General features: G+C 45.3%; 1 protein-coding gene across 1 annotated transcript in view; it reads left to right on the forward strand.

Moving 5' to 3' along the window:
* The first annotated feature begins 447 nt into the window (after window positions 1-447).
* The window catches only part of LOC134345980 (nascent polypeptide-associated complex subunit alpha, muscle-specific form-like), a 138692-nt gene continuing 119930 nt past the window's right edge, over window positions 448-19209 (forward strand). The window contains exon 1 of the mRNA XM_063047322.1: window positions 448-632. Coding sequence (XP_062903392.1) covers window positions 448-632 — 185 coding nt within the window. The remainder of the gene's footprint in view (window positions 633-19209) is intronic.

The raw sequence follows: 19209 nt of genomic DNA on the forward strand, positions 1-19209 counted from the left end.
TGGTGCCGCTGTTGAGCAGACCAAGGTTCAGAGACTTTAGCCATGGTGAATGTTAGGAGTTTATGATTCACAAAAGCTGTAAATGGACAGCTCTCTAGGAGGAAATGAAAATGCCACACTGCCATATACAGGCCGAGAAGCTCATGGTCAAAATGTGCAGTATTTGTGCTCACAGGGGCGAAGCTGATGACTAAAAAAGGTGAGAGGCTGCCAAACGTCGTTGACCAACTGCTCATGCAGCGCACTGACCACACAGTCTGATGCATCTGTGGTGAGAGTGATCGGCGCGTCTAGGAGGGGATGCACATGCAGTGTTGCATTAGGCAATGCTTGCTTAGTGTCTGAGAATGCCTTCGACCTTTCCTCCGTCCAGTCCACGATGTGCTTGACCGCTTTGCCCTGAAGGGACTCGTAGCTTTGGGGTCAAAACGGTGATAAAAGTTCACCATGCCCAAAAACTTCTGCAGGGCCTTAACGGAGACTGGCCAAGGGAAGCTCTTAAAGGCCTTGACTTTAGCCGACAGGGGAACTGCGGTGTCTGAGGAAATTGACCATGGACAGTCCAAACTGGCACTTTGCTGGGTTGACGATAAGACCGTGCTGACTAAGGCGTTTGAAAAGTGTTCTCATATGTAAGAGATGTTTGTCCCTAGAAGAGCTGGCTACCAAAATGTCATCTAGGTAAACAAAAAGGAATAGCAAATCCCTGAGAACACTGTCCATGCGGTGCTGAAAGGTCTGGGCTGCATTCTGCAGCCCGGGTGGCATTCAAAGGAACTCAGGCAAACCAGACCCTGTACTAACAGCAGTTTTAGGAATGTCACTCATAGACAGGGTCTAGTGATAATGAGGTCCACCTTCGAGAAATTAATTTTCCTGCCGGGCAAGCTGAGAAATCCTGGCTGTGCAGGACTGGGTACTGGTCAGGGGTTGTGGCATCATTGAGGTGGCAGTAATCACCGCATGGACACTACCTGCCTCCCCGGTTTTCGCACGATGTGGAGAGGGGGTCCACGGACAGCTGGACCACCTGACGATCCCAGGTGCTCCATAGCATCAAACTCAGCCTCGGCGAAGGCTAGCTTCTCTGGGTTGAGGAGCCTGGCGTGGGCAGGAATGGCCGGGTCAGTGGTGAGGATGTGGTGCTCTACCCCGTGGAGGAGGAGAAGGTACACTTGGTCAGGTGTGGGAACTCAGCAAGTAGGCGGAGGAAGTTGTCAGAGGTCGAAAGGACGCTGGACAACTTTCAAGTGCCGGTGGTGCTGAGGGTGCTGGAGAGTGAGTAGAAAGTCTTTGCGTTGACGAGGCCCCGGTTCTGGATGCCAATGAGAAGGCTGTTGCTGCAGAGGAAGTCAGACCCCAGAAGGGGTGTAAACACCACCGCCAACACAAAATTCCAGCGGAATTTCTGCCCACTGAAACACAACACCATCTCACGCTTACCAAAAGTCCAGATGGTGCTGCCATTCACAGCCTCGAGAGATGGTCCATATTCCCCAGTTCATATGTCCAATTTAGACACAGGCAGGACACTCACCTGAGTGCCCATGTCACAGAGGAAATGGCGCCCGGAAACAGAGTCTGTAACGAACAACGAACTGCCTGACCTGTCGACGCCCATCGCAACTAACGGGCGCTGCCTATCCGTTTCCCGACCCCTCGAACCCACAGGGTGGGCAGCACTTCTTAGCTTTCCGCCCAAACCTCGTGTTGTAGAAACAAAGGAGGAGACTGTCGTTGAGCCGTGGCGATTGTCTCATGTTCTGGTGGAGGTGAGGCAGCGAAGTCGTCCAGTCACATGGTCAGACAGGCCTTCCTGGTGATGGAAAACAGCCTCTCTTGCTAGAGGCCTGAGGGGAGAGCGAGCCAGAGCCAACTGGCTCTGGAAAAGCTCTCCGAAGATGAAGATGGCTGATGTCCGCCAGGGAGGGACAACATGTGGACCATCAACTCCGATGGCTTGGAGTCGCCTAATCCGGGCAGTGAGAGCAGCCAACCGGTACACTCAGACTCAGAAAGTTCGGAAGTCTCCAGAAGGAGCTGCTTAAGAGTCTCGTACCTGCAGACCTCTGGGGGGGGGGTGCTGTAGGATGGTCATCACCCTGTCGCCGTAGAGCTGTCTAACGCTGTGACGGTGTAGGAATATTTCATGTTGCCTTGCGACACTCCCCGCACTGTGAACTGGGCCATTGAAGCATCGAGACACATAAGAGACATGTTGTTTTACATCTAAGGATTATGCTGCGGGCAACCTGCATGTGTTGTCATGCTTCCAGCACCAACGTAGGATGCCCACAATGTGTTAATCCTAATCTGTACATCTTTGGAATTTGGGAGGAAACAGGAGTACTCGGAGGAACCCCCTTGCCATCACGAGAGAATGTCCTTACAGACAGCAGTGGGAATCGAGCCCTGACTGGTGATCACTGATGCTGTAAAGTGATCACTCTAACCACTACGCTACTGTGCCGCCCCATGTCCATACTTCTGTGACTGTCCACACATGGTGCACAATAAATGTTCAGGGAGTAATATGGGATTGCAATACTTTAATGGGATAGAGATCTTCCTGCAGAACACAGAAGTGTTGGCTTTTCCGTGGTCATAAAGCTTCCAGTTAGAAGGACATGGCAATGGATAGACTGAAACGATTAATACCCGCAGATATACGTAGAAAATGTGAATGCAGATAAATTTCCAGGAATGTACTTGCAAGGATAACGAATGCAGGGACAGCGTCAGTTTCTATTTCCTTAGGAAAGATCCAAGAGGCCACATGGGAAAGAAATCCTAGAATGGCTCCAGGGATGAAGGAATTTAGCTGTGAGATTAGACAGAAGAAGCTGGAGTTTTCTCCTTGAAGCAAAGATGATCGAGAGGAGCTTTGATAGAGATATACAAGATTACCCAAAAGTAAAATATTACATCAGGAAAGCTGATGAAAGGTTATCTTCAAAGCTTGCTCACACTGCTGGGTATCTGCAGCTTTTTAAATTTTATCTCAGCTTGCAGAATGAAGTTGGGTTTAAAAAGGGTAACTAGAGGAATCATTCCTAATAGTGGATGGATCAAAGAGTGCAGATCTAAAATAGAACATAGAACATCGAACAGTACAGTACATTGTGGGCCCTTCAACCCATTATGTTGTGCCATACCAGCTAAAAAGTAAATCAAAAACTCCCAAAAAACTGAAAACTAAACCTTCTGACCTACACAATGTCTATATCCCTCCATTTTCCTCACATCCATATGCCTATCTAAATGTCTCTTAAAAACCTCTAATGTATTTGCCCCTATCAACAGGCAGCACATTCCAGGCATCCACCACTCTCTGGGTTAAAAACTTATCCCTCACATCCCATAAGACCATAAGACCATAAGACCATAAGACCATAAGACCATAAGACCATAAGACAAAGGAGCAGAAGTAGGCCACTCAGCCCATCGAGTCTGCTCCGCCATTTTATCATGAGCTGATCCATTTTATCCTATTTAGTTCCACTGCCCCGCCTTCTCAACATAACCTTTGATGCCCTGGCTACTCAGATACCTATCAATCTCTGCCTTAAATACGCCCAATGACTTGGCCTCCACTGCTGCCCGTGGCAACAAATTCCATAGATTCACCACCCTCTGACTAAAAAAATTTCTTCGCATTTCTGTTCTGAAAGGGTGCCCTTCAATCCTGAAGTCATGCCCTCTTGTACTAGACTCCTCCATCATGGGAAAGAACTTTGCCACATCCACTCTGTCCATGCCTTTTAACATTCGAAATGTTTCTATGAGGTCTCCCCTCATTCTTCTAAACTCCAAGGAATACAGTCCTAGAGCGGACAAACGTTCCTCATATGTTAACCCTCTCATTCCCGGAATCATTCTCGTGACTCTTCTCTGTACCCTCTCCAACGTCAGCACATCCTTTCTTAAATAAGGAGACCAAAACTGCCCACAGTACTCCAAGTGAGGTCTCACCAGTGCCTTATAGAGCCTCAACATCACATCCCTACTCCTATACTCTATTCCTCTAGAAATGAATGCCAACATTGCATTCGCCTTCTTCACTACTGACTCAACCTGGAGGTTAACTTTAAGGGAATCCTGTACGAGGACTCCCAAGTCCCGTTGCATCTCAGAAATTTGAATTCTTTCCCCATTTAAATAATAGTCTGCCTGTTTATTTTTTCTGCCGAAGTGCATAACCATACACTTTCCAACATTGTACTTCATTTGCCATTTCTCTGCCCATTCTTCCAATCTATCCAAGTCTCTCTGCAGACTCTCCGTTTCCTCAGCACTACCAGCCCCTCCACCTATCTTCGTATCGTCAGCAAACTTAGCCACAAAGCAATCTATTCCATAATCCAGATCGTTGATGTACAATGTAAAAAGAAGCGGCCCCAACACTGATCCCTGTGGAACACCACTGGTAACCGGCAGCCAACCAGAATAGGATCCCTTTATTCCCACTCTCTGTTTCCTGCCAATCAGCCAACACGCTATCCACGTATGTAATTTTCCTGTAATTCCATGGGCTCTTATCTTGTTAAGTAGCCTCATGTGTGGCACCTTGTCAAAGGCCTTCTGAAAATCCAAATATACAACATCCACTGCATCTCCCTTGTCTAGCCTACTGGTAATTTCCTCAGAAAATTGTAATAGGTTTGTCAGGCAAGATTTTCCTTTAAGGAATCCATGCTGAGTTCTGCCTATCTTGTCATATGCCTCCAGGTACTCTGTAACCTCATCCTTGACAATCGACTCCAACAACTTCCCAACCACCGACGTCAAGCTAACAGGTCTATAACTTCCTTTTTGCTTCCTTGCCCCCTTCTTAAATAGCGGAGTGACATTTGCAATCTTCCAGTCTTCCGGAACCATGCCAGAATCTATCGACTTTTGAAAGATCATCGCTAATGCCTCCGCAATCTCCACAGCTACTTCCTTCAGAACACGAGGGTGCAGTTTTGGTCCCCTAATCTGAGGAAAGACATCTTTGCCATAGAGGGAGTACAAAGAAGGTTCACCAGATTGATTCCTGGGATGGCAGGTCTTTCATATGAAGAAAGACTGGATGAACTGGGCTTGTACTCGTTGGAATTTAGAAGATTGAGGGGGGATCTGATTGAAACGTATAAGATCCTAAAGGGATTGGACAGGCTAGATGCAGGAAGATTGTTCCCGATGTTGGGGAGGTCTAGAACGAGGGGTCACAGTTTGAGGATAGAGGGGAAGCCTTTTAGGACCGAGGTTAGGAAAAACTTCTTCACACAGAGAGTGGTGAATCTGTGGAATTCTCTGCCACAGCAAACTGTTGAGGCCAGTTCATTAGCTATGTTTAAAAGGAAGTTAGATATGCCCCTTGTGGCTACAGGGGTCAGGGGGTATGGAGGGAAGGCTGGGTTCTGAGTTGGATGATCAGCCATGATCATAATAAATGGCGGTGCAGGCTCGAAGGGCCGAATGGCCTACTCCTGCACCTATTTTCTATGTTTCTATGTTTCTATTCCATCTGGTCCAGGAGATTTATCGACCTTTAACCTATTCAGCTTCCTGAGTACTTTCTCTGTCGTAATTGTGACTGCGCACACTTCTCTTCCCTGCCACCCTTGAGTGTCCGGTATCCTGCTGTCTTCCTCAGTGAAGACTGATGCAAAATACTTGTTCAGTTCCTCTGCCATCTCCTCATCTCCCATTACAATTTCTCCAGTATCATTTTCTATTGGCCCTATATCTACTCTCACCTGTCTTTTACTCGTTATATACTTGAAAAAGCTTTTAGTATCCTCTTTGATATTATTTGCTAGTTTCCTTTCATAGTTAATCTTTTCTCTCTTAATGACCTTCTTGGTTTCCTTTTGTAAGGTTTTAAAAACTTCCCAATCCTCTGTCTTCCCACTAATTTTTGCTTCCTTGTATGCCCTCTCCTTTGCTTTAACTTTGGCTTTGACTTCTCTTGTCAACCACGGTTGCATCCTTTTTCCATTCGAAAATTTCTTCCTTTTTGGAATATACCTGCTGCAGCATCCTGGCAAACCTCTTCTGTATCCTCTCCAAAGCTTCAACATCCTTCCTATAGTGGGGTGACCAGAAATGTGCACAATACTCCAGATGTGGCCTAACTAGAGTTTTATAAAATTGTAAAATAACCTCTTGACTTCTGAATTCAATGCTTCGACTAATAAAAGCAAGCATTCCATCAGCATCCTTATTGCAACTTATTGACCTGTGTAGCCACTTTCAAGGAGCTATGAACTTGGATCACAAGATCTCTCTGCTCAGCAATACTGTTAAGGATCTTGCCCTTAACAGTGTACTGTCTCCTTACATTTGCCCTACCAAGGTGCAACACCTCACATTTATCTGGTTAAACTCCATCTGCCATTTCTCTGCCCATATCGGCAACTGATCTATAATGCACTGTTTTCTTTGCCAGTGTTCTACACTATCCATAACTCCACCAATCTTGGTATCATCTGCAAACTTATTAATCCACCCATCTACATTTTCATCTAGTTCATTTCTATACAGCACAAACAGCAGAGGAACCAGCACAGATCCCTGTGGAACACCATTAATTACAGACCTCTAGCACAAATAAATTGCTTTGGTTGCTACCTTCTGTCTTCTGTGCGCAAACCAGTTCTGAATCCGAACAGCCAAATCGCCGCGGACCCCATGCATCTTAATCTTCTGAATCAGCCTCCCTTAAGAGACTTTGTCAAGTGCCTTACTAAAATCTGCTGCCCTACCTTCATCAATCTCTCATTACCATGTCAAAAAACTCAGTCAAGTTGGTAAGACACATGCTGCTGGCTCTCCCAGATTAGGACATGGATTTCCAAATGCTCATCCCTAAGAATTTTCTCCAGCAATTTCCTTTCGACCTACACGAGACTCACGGGTTTATTGATCCCAGGATTTTCCCTTGTTCACCTTCTTAAATAGAGGTAAACTTTAGCTGCTTGCCAGTCCTCTGGGGCCTTGCCTTTGCTTAGAGAGGACATGAAGGTACTGGTTAAGGCCCCAGCAATCTTGCCTCCTGCCTCCTTCAATAACTTGGGGTAAATCCCATCAGGCCCTGGGGACTTATGCACCTTAATACAAATGAGGAGACCCAGCACTTCCTCCTCCCTGTCCTCTATACGTCCTAATGTATTTATACACTCAGCTCTGATCTTCTGGTCCTCCATAACCTCCATAGCACTGAAGCAAAGTACTCATTAAGGACTTCAATCTCATCCTCCGCATCCAAGCACATGTTCACCTCTTTATCCTTGAGTGATCCGATCCTCTCCTTAGTTATTCTCTTGCTCTTGATGTATGTACAGAATGCCTTGGGATTCACCTTAATTTGACTTGCCAAAGACTTTTCCTGGCCCCTCCTGGCTTTGCTAATTCCCTTCAGATATTTTCTGGCTTCTTTATGACCCTCATGTACTCTCTTTGGTCCTAACTTCGGAAGCTTTACATACTTCTCTTTTTTCTTCTTGACTAAATTCATTACCTCCCTCGACATCCAAGGTTCTCTTGTCATTCCATCCCTGTCCTTCCTTCTAACAGGAAGATACCTCCGACCTTTAAACACTCTCCACATCTGATGTGGACCTACCAGAAAAAAAGGTGCTTCCAATTAACTCTACCATGAAAAAATCTGCAGATGCTGGAAATCCAAGCAACATACACAAAATGTTAGAGGAACTCAGCAAGCCAGGCAGCACCTATGGAAAAGAGTTGACATTTCCTCCTCCACCCCACTGGGGATAGAGTTCCTCTTGTCCTCACCTACTATCCCACCAGCCTCCACATCCAGCCATCCGGAACTTGCCCCATCTCCAACAGGATCCCACCACCAAGCACGTTTACCTCCTTCCCCATTTTCCATTTTGCGCAGGGATCACTCCCTATGCTACTCTCATGTCCATTCTTCCCGCCCCATTGATCTCCCTCCTGGCACTTATGCTTGCAAGCAGACAAGTGCCACACCTGCCCCTACACCTCCTCCATCACTACCATTCAGGGCCCCAAACAGTCCTTGCAGGTGAGGACCAGATGTAGACTGGGAGGCCGCTTCACTAAGCACCTATGCTCTGTCTACCAGAAAAAGCGTGATCTCCTGGTGACCACGCATTTCCAATTCTACTTCCCATTCAGCCATGTCAATCCATGGCTTCCTCCACTGCTGCGATAAGGCCACACTCAGGTTGGAGGAGCAACACCTGGTATTCTATCTGGGTAGCCTCCAACCTGATAGCATGAACATTGATTTCTCGAGCTTCCAGGAATTGCCCTCCCCTTCACCATTCCCCATTCCCCTCTCTCACCTTTTCTGCTTACCTGCACATCACCTCTCTCTGGTTCTATTCCCCTTCCATAGCCTTTTGTCCTCTCCTGTCAGATTCCCCTTTCTCCAGCTCTTTAGTCTTTCGCCAATTAACTTCCTAGCTCTTTACTGCACCCCTCCCCCTTTCCCAGTTTCATCAATCACTTACCGCCTTGTATGTCTTCCTCCCCTCCCCCATCTTCTTGCTCTGACCTCTCACCTTCTGAGTGGATGTGGAGAGGATATTTCCGACAGTGGGGGAGCCTAGAACCAGAGGGCACAGCCTCAGAATAGAGAGACATCCATTTAGAACACAGATAAGGAGGAATTTCTTTAACCAGAGGGCGATGAATCTGTTGAATTCATTGTCACAGGTGGCTGGGCAGGCCAAGTCTCTGGGAGTATTTAAAGCAGAGATGGATAGGTTCTTGATTAGTCAGGACACCAAAGGTTTCGGGGAGAAGGCGGGAGAGTGGGGTTGAGAGGGATAATAAATCAGCCATGATGGAATGACCGAGCAGTCTCCATGGGCTGAATGGCCTAATTCTGCTCCTATATCTTTTGGTTTTATGTTCTGTGTGTGGAATGCAATTAATGATTGTATGAAGCTGTCTGTCACTCTGTCAGTAAGGTATAATTCTGTACATACGTCTAAGTTAAGCTGTGGCATGACTCATCAATTAGACAGCTTTCCCATTTTAGACACCATTCTCCAGGTGTTAGTCTTCAGTCTTTATTTCATGATATATTTCTGATATTTCCCCAGTTTAATTATTTTGTTGCTTTAACATAGAAAATAAAAAATGATTCAGGAGTTGGCAATTGGCCTGACCCACATGTCCCACCATTCAATATAATTAGAATTGATCTTTTACCAATGCCTCACTTTCTGGGCTATATTCCTTGATTTCCGTAATATATGAGTGTTATGTTTTGTAACTTCAGAAACTAGTTGAAAGAAAAGCACAGGAGCTGGATGAAGTGAGACATTCACATACAACATGGTGGTGTAATGTGTATGTCATTCCCATATTTCTTATATAACCCACAATATAACAAACAAATCAAACAATATATTTACAATATAACTCAAATGTTACTGAAATATTAAATATACTACACTCCTTCCTCCTTAGCTATAAATTCTAAATCAATATAGAAAGCATCTCAACTCAAATATGTAATGTATTGCTCTCTAGTCATCTACACACACACACACACTCGCAGTCTACCATATAATAAAACTACTAAATAGTCACCCATATCATAGTAAATTTAAATTGTCCCATTCAGGCCTAAAGATTTAATCGCTGTGGAAGATTTCTTACCCTTGTGGGATAACGTCTTTCCTGACAAGAGGGTCACTCTGATTGGCAGATGACACTTGTGACTGTGAAACAATCTCAGGTCCTGGGGCCTCCTCCATGTTGGTTGTAGAAGTTGACTCTGGGACTGCAGGAAGTGCTTCTGGCAGCTCTGGAAACCTTCCTTCTCTCCAATTGACTCTGCTCTTCTCAACTGATCGATGTGCCAACTCCAGATGGTATCAGACACCATCTGAACTGTATAGGAGAGTGATCCAGTTCTGTCCTTAACCTTACAAGGCACCCACTTTTGCTCACCTCTGCAGTCTGTCACCAGGACTGCTTGTCCAGGAGTGAAGCATTGAATCTCCTTGTTTGAGGGGCTCTCAATTTGTCTCAGCTATTTGTCCTGCATACTCCTTCTGAGATTGGGTTGAGGAGATCCAAGCGTAAGTACAAGGGACGACCCAGGAGCAACGTAGCTGGTGAGTTGTTGGTTGTGGAGTGTGCTGCACTGTGATATGCAAGGAGGAAATTGGCAAGCTTCTGATTCAGTGTAGTGTGTGTAAGGGGGTTTCGTCTTTTATGTTACTGTGTAGGCTAATTAAAATGGCTTCTTTGTTATGTTATACTTGGGAATGCTTCTTTGTTATGTTATACTTGGGAATGCTTCTTTGTTATGTTAAACGCCGAGAAAGTTCTTGCACTGGTAGTTCGTTTTGGATTATCGACTGATAAGAGGACAAATGAACCAATTGGCTTAGTTGTTATGCCTGTGGGGTGTTAAGAGATTGTATGCACGGGGTTTTGGGGGCAGAAGGCAGGAGAGAGAGAGAGAGACAGAGGATGGACCAGGTGCTGTGAGTCCGCTAATGGGGTCGGACCCCGAGGAGGGCATTTGGTGAGGAGAGGAGACGGAGACAGACTTGTGTGGAGTGTCTGGTCGACCACCGTTGTTGGTCCCAGGCAGCCCGTCGAGGTGGTCCGAGGGGTTGCAGGGTGAAGAAGGGTCCTGAGCTCCAACTGTTTGTGCACGAAGAGATTGAACTTTGATAAGTGTGGCACCTTTTATTTTCCTTTTATATTTTATTCTCTATTAATTATACAGTTCCAGTAATATCTATAAACTGTAAATCATTTAATCGTATCTGGTGTGTTCTGCTGACTTTGCTTGCAGTGTATTCTTTAGACTTGGGACAAACCTTTTTGCCAAGCTATTTGTAGCTGGGTGGTACAGCGCAGGTGTCCTATTCCATTCATTTTCTGAAATGACTGAAACCGTTCTGCAACAAACTGTGGCCCATTGGCACTGACTAAGTGTTATGGAACACCAGTCCTCGAAAAGCTTCTCAACATATCAATGGTGTGCAAGGCTGTAGGGGAGGCTATTGGGAACACTTCTGGCCACTTTGTAGCTGCACCCACTATTTCCAAGAAATTTGGGACCTTGAATGGTCTAGCAAAATCCACATGCATCCTCTGCCAGGGCAATGCAGACCATTCCCAGGGATGGAGAGGTGCTGCTCTTTTGGCATCCAGAACAGTGCATGGCAAGTTGCTTGATCTACTCATCTATCCCAGGCCACCAGATAAAGCTTCAAGTGAACACTTTCATTATGACCACGTTTAGATGACTGACATGGAGCTCATCTAACACTTTAGCTCTCAGTTTGGATGGAACAACGACTCTCAGTCCCACATCAAGGGCAAGTTCATCCCAGTGCTACTAAAAATGGGGGAACTGTAATTCTGCTGTACATTCCAGCCATTTTTGGTGGCTATGTAGATCTGAGACAGTGTAGGGTCTTTTCTGTTTTCCCTTTGATCATCTCTGCCATAATAGGGAGACTTCTGATTTGCATTAGGGAGAATATGTCAAGAGGAGTGTCCTCTTTTGTGCATTTTTAGGTATTTTCTTTTCAAAGGGTAATTGGGACAATCCATCAGCATCTCTTGGATTAGTTGTCCTCTTGACTTCGATCTTGTGATTGTCTCCTCCAAGAAACAGAGCCCATCTCTTCATTCATGCTGTTGCTATTGTCACATGACCAGCAATAATGAATATATAATTAAGTCAGCTTTTATAAACAAACAAACATTTATTAAGCTCTGCTCAACAATAGCAAAAAGTATTCAAACGACTAACTTAACCAGAAGATAACTGCTATACGGCAACTCTGGAACAGTTCTTAAAGTGGTAAATTCGAACACAGTTCTTAAAATGGTAAATTTGAAGGTGATTTACGCAGTCAGTTAGGAGAAACTTCTCTGGAAATGGATTTCTTCGGAGACGTGACGTTACTGCTGATTCTGTCCAAGGGATTCATGACGAAGGAAATAAAACAGCTTAAAGGAACTGACCTTTTTCTGGCAAGTGGACACTGCACAAACTTCCCTGATCTTGCAGGAGTTATCTCAGATGCAGGTCACTATTTCTGAAAGATTCCATAAGGTCGGTCCTGTATTAAACCGCTGAACGTCACCAACTTTACTCAATCCTTCAGGTTCCCATATTTTACTAAGGTCTTCACTCTCCAATTGTCATACGGGGGGTGGCTGGGAATGGACCCAAGTGCAAGACACAGACACTGAAGTACTAGGGACAGGACTAGGATACAGGGTGATGGCAAGGACATGGACACGAAAACCGGGAACTCGGAACAGGACTGGACAAGAGAGCTAGGAGCCCAGGCTTGGACTCTGAGCCAGAGACTGGACAAGGACCCAGTACCTGGGTCTTGCCTCTGGCTTGGACCCCAGAACTAGGCAAGGATGAGGCTTGGCAGGCAGGCAGGATGAGGCTGGAGTCTTCAGGCTTGAGGCTAGAGGCGAGGCTTGGCAGGAGGCTGGAGTCTTCAGGCTTGAGGCTAGAGGCAAGGCTTGGCAGCAGGCAGGAGGCTGGAGTCTTGAGGCTAGAGGCTAGATGAGGCTTGGCAGGAGGCAGGAGGCTGGGGTCTTCAGGCTTGAGGCTAGAGGCTAGAGACTTGAGGTGAGGCTTGGCAGGAGGCTACAGTCTTCAGGCTTGAGGCTAGGCAGGAGGCTGGAGTCTTCAGGCTTGAGGCTAGGCAGGAGGCTGGAGTCTTCAGGCTTGAGGCTAGGCAGGAGGCTGGAGTCTTCAGGCTTGAGGCTGGGCAGGCTCCTCCTGGGTAGGGCGCGAAGCACCACCTGATGGAGGCATGGAACAGGAATGGACAGAACCAACTACAGGTAACAGCAAGATGGTCTGGCTTACCTGGGCGGAGGCAAGGGACAGGAAGGGAGCTAGGTAAAGGGTGGCTCCAGGACAAGACTGCAGGTGAGACGAGGCGAGAGTTACCAGCAAGACAAGGCAAGGCTTCTGGCAAAGCAAGGCAAGACGAGAACTTCAGGCAAGGTGAGAGTTACCGGCAAGACAAGGCAGGGCTTCAGGCAATGCAAGGCAAGACGAGAACTTCAGGTGAGGCGAGAGTTACCAGCAAGACAAGGCAAGGCTGCTGGCAAAGGAAAGGGAGACGAGAACTTCAGGCGAGGCGAGATTTACCGGCAAGACAAGGCAAGGCTTCTGGCAAAGCAAGGCAAGACGAGAACTTCAGATGAGGTGAGAGTTACCGGCAAGACAAGGCAGGGCTTCAGGCGAGGAAACAGGAGGCAGAGGAAGGGATACAAGGAATAGGACAAGAACAATCCAGCAGCCGCACCCTGGTCTCTGAAGGTTTTTATGCAGCCAGCCACAACAGGGATCAGCTGCCTTAATTAGTGCTTAACAAGAACAGAAACAGGGTAGACAGGAAAACCTGGATCAAGGGACGATGGACAGGACCGTGAACCGGAATATGGACTTCACGGACCGGACCATAACACCAATACTAGACTTACAATAGAAAATAAAACTCCACTTTAAAATGAAACTGCGTCATAAGACGAATACACAGCATAACGGAGTAACTGTTGAATTAACTGACGAACTAAACTGAAACCTGTGTAACAACAGGGGTTTCCCGTTATATACCTGTTGAGAACGTGTCTTCACGTGACCTCATATTGGCAGGAAAATTACATCACCCCACCATCACAAGACCATTACATCAGTCTCAGAAGATACTCAACTACATCATGATCATAAGACAGTCACAAGATACCCACGAGGTATGTAACACTGTTAGTGGAACACCATTCTATGGATTGAAAATGGACACTATTGATTGATGGTCAGTAATGAGGGTAAACTCTCTCCCATACAAGTACTGGTTGAAATGTTTTATACCCCTAACCAGCCTCAAGCTCCTCTGTCAATCTGTGCGTGCTTTTCTCTGCAGTGGTAAGAGCCATGGGGCGTTCATTCCACCACTTATAACATATGATGACTGCGCCTATGCCATAAGGTGAGGTGTCACAGGCAGGCTTCACTGATGATGTGGATCATAATGTGTGAGTACAGTGTCTGATGTCACCATTTCCTTTGCCTTTCAGAAAGCCATCTCACACTGCTTTGTCCATTGCCATTTTTTTACCTGTCTGTCATAATTTGTCAAGAAACCATTACAGTAATTAGCAAATCCTAAAAAGGACCACAACTGTGACAGGTCCTTTGGCTTTGGAGCATCCACCACTGCTTGAATTTTCACAGCGCACTTGTGTAATTCTTGTGCATCAATGGTGTGACCGCAGTAAGTAATGCTTGGTTTAAAGAATTCACACTTGTCGCATCATGCTCTGAGCCCATAATCTTTTACTCTTTTCAACATTATCTTGAGATTTTGGAGATGTTCTTTCTCTTCCTCATTGGTAACGATGATGCCATCCAGGTAACACTGAGTGCCTTGGCAGTCTTGCATCACCTGGTCCATATTAGGTTGATGGTGATCAAATCACCACACATTCTGATAGATCCAACCTTCTTGGCTACTAGGACCACTGGTGTTGCCCATGGGCTCTACTCAAACTTAGAAGGAATTCCTTCAGCTTCCATGCTGTCTAGCTCACAGGCTACTTTATAATGAGTGGTATAAAAAACCAGACAGGCTTTGTAAAAGTTGGATGTGGCATTTTCATTTAATACTGGTTTCCCCTTGATGTGTTTGAATTTTCCAATGCCACCCTTTGAAAATTGTCGTGATAGCATCCAGTGCCTTCCTTAAGTTGTGGCATACAAATAGTGGATGGATCGCCAATCCAGTTATAGTTGCCTCAGCCACTCATGGCCCCACAATACAGGCCCTCCTGTTTTTAACACTTGCAGTCATATGCAAAAGTCCGAGATATATATATATACAAACCCCATTTCCAGAAAAGTTGGGATATTTTCCAAAATGCAATAAAAACAAAAATCTGTGATATGTTAATTCACGTGAGCCTTTATTTAACTGACAAAAGTAGTTTTACTGACCAACTTAATTGTATTTTGTAAACATACACAAATTTAGAATTTGATGGCTGCAACACACTCAACAAAAGTTGGGAAAGAGGCATGTTTAACCATTATGTTACATCACCTTTCCTTTTAATAACACTTTTTAATCATTTTGGAACTGAGGATACTAATTGTAGTAGATTTGCAATTGGAAATTTTATCCATTCTTGCTTGATATAAGACTTCAGCTGCTCAACGGTCTGTGGTCTCCGTTGTCTGATTCTCCTCTTCATGATGCGCCATACATTTTCAATAGGAGATAGATCTGGACTGGCAGCAGGCCAGTCAAGCACATGCACTCTGTGTTTACAAAGCCACGCTGTTGTAGCCCGTGCAGAATGTGGTCTGGCATTGTCCTGCTGAAATAAGCATGACGTCCCGTGAAGATACGTTGCCTTGATGGCAACATATGTCTCTCTAAAATCCTAATATACACCTCAGAGTCAATGGTACCTTCACATACATGCAACTCACCCATACCATGGGCACTGATGCACCCCCATGCCATCACAGATGCTGGCTTTTGCACCTTTCGCTGATAACAATCTGGATGGTCGTTTTCATCTTTGGCACGGAGAACTCGACGCCCATTTTTTCCGAAAACTAGCTGAAATGTGGACTCATCTGACCACAGCACACGGTTCCACAGTCTTTCGGTCCATCTGAGATGAGCTCAGGCCCAGAGAACTCGCTGGCGTTTCTGCATAGAGTTGATAGACTCTGCACAGAGTCTGCACAGCGCCAATGCAGTCGTCGATGTAGCGAAGGAAAAGTGGGGGACAGATACCAGAATAGGCACGGAACAAATTATTAGGAGTAAGGACTAATTCCGCTAGACGGAGCAGAGTGGTGGTAGGTTAGTCCTTACTCTTAATAATTTCTCCTTTGGCTCCTCCCACTTCCTCCAAACTAAAGGTGTAGCTATGGGCACCCGTATGGGTCCTAGCTATGCCTGCCTTTTTGTTGGGTTTGTGGAACAATCTATATTCTGTACCTATTCTGGTATCTGTCCCCCACTTTTCCTTCGCTACATCGACGACTGCATTGGCGCTGCTTCCTGCACGCATGCAGAACTCGTTGACTTTATTAACTTTGCCTCCAACTTTCACCCTGCCCTCAAGTTTACCTGGTCCATTTCCGACACCTCCCTCCCCTTTCTAGATCTTTCTGTCTCTGTCTCTGGAGACAGCTTATCCACTGATGTCTACTATAAGCCTACTGACTCTCACAGCTATCTGGACTATTCCTCTTCTCACCCTGTCTCTTGCAAAAACGCCATCCCCTTCTCGCAATTCCTCCGTCTCCGCCGCATCTGCTCTCAGGATGAGGCTTTTCACTCTAGGACGAGGGAGATGTCTTCCTTTTTTAAAGAAAGGGGCTTCCCTTCCTCCACTATCAACTCTGCTCTTAAACGCATCTCCCCCATTTCACGTACATCTGCTCTCACTCCATCCTCCCGCCACCCCACTAGGAATAGGGTTCCCCTGGTCCTCACCTACCACCCCACCAGCCTCTGGGTCCAACATATTATTCTCTGTAACTTCTGCCAATTCCAACGGGATCCCACCACTAAGCACATCTTTCCCTCCCCCCCTCTCTCTGCATTCCGCAGGGATCGCTCCCTACGCAACTCCCTTGTCCATTCGTCCCCCCCATCCCTCCCCACTGATCTCCCTCCTGGCACTTATCCGTGTAAGTGGAACAAGTGCTACACATGCCCTTACACTTCCTCCCTTACCACCATTCAGGGCCCTAAACAGTCCTTCCAGGTGAGGCAACACTTCACCTGTGAGTCGACTGGGGTGATATACTGCGTCCGGTGCTCCCAATGTGGCCTTTTATATATTGGCGAGACCCGACACAGACTGGGAGACCGCTTTGCTGAATATCTACGCTCTGTCCGCCAGAGAAAGCAGCATCTCCCAGTGGCCACACATTTTAATTCCACATCCCATTCCCATTCTGACATGTCTATCTACGGCCTCCTCTACTGTAAAGATGAAGCCACACTCAGGTTGGAGGAACAACACCTTATATTCCGTCTGGGTAGCCTCCAACCTGATGGCATGAACATTGACTTCTCTAACTTCCGCTAAGGCCCCACCTCCCCCTCGTACCCCATCTGTTACTTATTTTTATGCACACATTCTTTCTCTCACTCTCCTTTTTCTCCCTCTGTCCCTCTGAATATACCTCTTGCCCATCCTCTGGGTCCCCCCCCCTTGTCTTTCTTCCCGGACCTCCTGTCCCATGATCCTCTCGTATCCCCTTTTGCCTATCACCTGTCCAGCTCTTGGCTCTATCCCTCCCCCTCCTGTCTTCTCCTACCATTTTGCATCTCCCCCTCCCCCTCCAACTTTCAAATCCCTTACTCACTCTTCCTTCAGTTAGTCCTGACGAAGGGTCTCAGCCTGAAACGTCGACTGCACCTCTTCCTACAGATGCTGCCTGGCCTGCTGCATTCACCAGCAACTTTGATGTGTGTAGCTGATGGTTGGTGCAGACTTTGTGGGCTAAGGGGCTTATTTCTGTGCTGGATATCTAAGACTCTGTGATTCTATGAGATAAATGCAAATCTGAGTAATCATTGAACAATCTCATGGAAAAAATCGGTTGCTTAGCCAATGGAACTCCAAGTGAGTCAAAGAATATAAGCAATGGAAGAATGGACTTACTATTATGAAAAGGAAGCTTGGGATAGAAATTTAAATATTATTTGCCCAAAGAAGATATAAATTCCTTTAGAGTCTGGAAGCTCATCTTGATAAAAAGTTTCTGCAAAATTCATATGAAGAATGCTGTAAATCTGAAAGGGTGTTTGCTAATTAGATAAACATTTCACACTATTACTGGGAGCTTTAGGTTGCCATCCAATACACTATAGTGAATAAATGTCATCTTTCAGTTTAAAAAGATTTCCTCCAACTCTTTATGCAGTATTAAAACAGATTTAGCCTTGACAAGTTGCACTTACTGCTCAGCTCTTGCTCATTAAAAACATCGTATGATATTTGTGTCTAAAATTTCTTCTTATTCAAATTTGAAACATAGTGTGATTTGCAACTAGTTCAAGGGCCCCAGATTTCACATGGAAAACAAGCAGGCTGCACCATCACAAATAATGAAATCGTTTTATTCCACTTGTGAGGGAGTATAAAAGTCACTCTCAGATTTTGGACTCTTCCTCAATTCTGAAGAAAATGAAACCCATTAAGCTTCTTCATTGTTCTGGAAGTATGTATGTAGTTCTATTGCTATTGACTACTAAACTATTAGGCACCTTGTCAAAAACTCTCTCAAGGGATCTTAGTGACGGAGCTGGTCTTTGAAATGCAAGGAGCTTCTCCTTCAGAAGAAACAGGAAAAATTGAAGAGACATGAACCTCAGATACAAGTCAAGGAACTGTCTTCAGTAATGAGGTGGTGTTGTTTTTATTCTTTTATTATTTTTCACCAAATATATAGCTTTCAGACACATAAAAGGAGATCAAATGGCTTGCTTACCTCCTCCAGCAGGAATAATACTAAAATTCATCAAAGAGCTAACAGAGTTAAATAGTGGCCCCAATCTTGTGAGATCCTCTAATAGTACAAAATATTGCTAGGCAAGATTAAGTAGGAAACAAGTATCACACACCACATTTGAAGAATGCAGGACTTTTGGCATCTGTGCTGACGATGAATGCAAGCTTAATTACATTTTCAGGAAAATTTAAATTGTATCCCAATAATAACTTTCATACTGTCTTATCATCAATTGTGTTGTTCATCTGTTTGAGATGGGCAAAATAATGCACTGATTGCCAGGCATTTAAAAGCAGGTGGTTCTTCATACAATCTCTGACTCTTTGCTTGGAATATTGCTTTCTCAATTTTCAAGGATCAAAGATCAACTTTATTCACCATATAAGTACATTTACATGCATTAGGAATTTGCTGTGGTGGGTTGGTCAGGGTTTTTCATGCATCAAAAAAAAACACAACTTTCAATGTATAAAGAATAAAGAAATATATAAAAATAAAGTTAGAGTTTAAAATACAGATATGTAATAAAATGTGCATAAATGCAGGAATAACAGGATGTATTTACATAGTAAACAGCATTATAAAAAGTGGTTTAAAGTGCTACAGTGCAGTGACTGAGGTAATAGAAGGAGGAGGGTGGGATGATCGTGAACTAATGGTTGATCAGATTA

The sequence above is a fragment of the Mobula hypostoma genome, chromosome 4 (assembly GCF_963921235.1).
Source record: "Mobula hypostoma chromosome 4, sMobHyp1.1, whole genome shotgun sequence".
NCBI classification, from domain to species: domain Eukaryota; kingdom Metazoa; phylum Chordata; class Chondrichthyes; order Myliobatiformes; family Myliobatidae; genus Mobula; species Mobula hypostoma.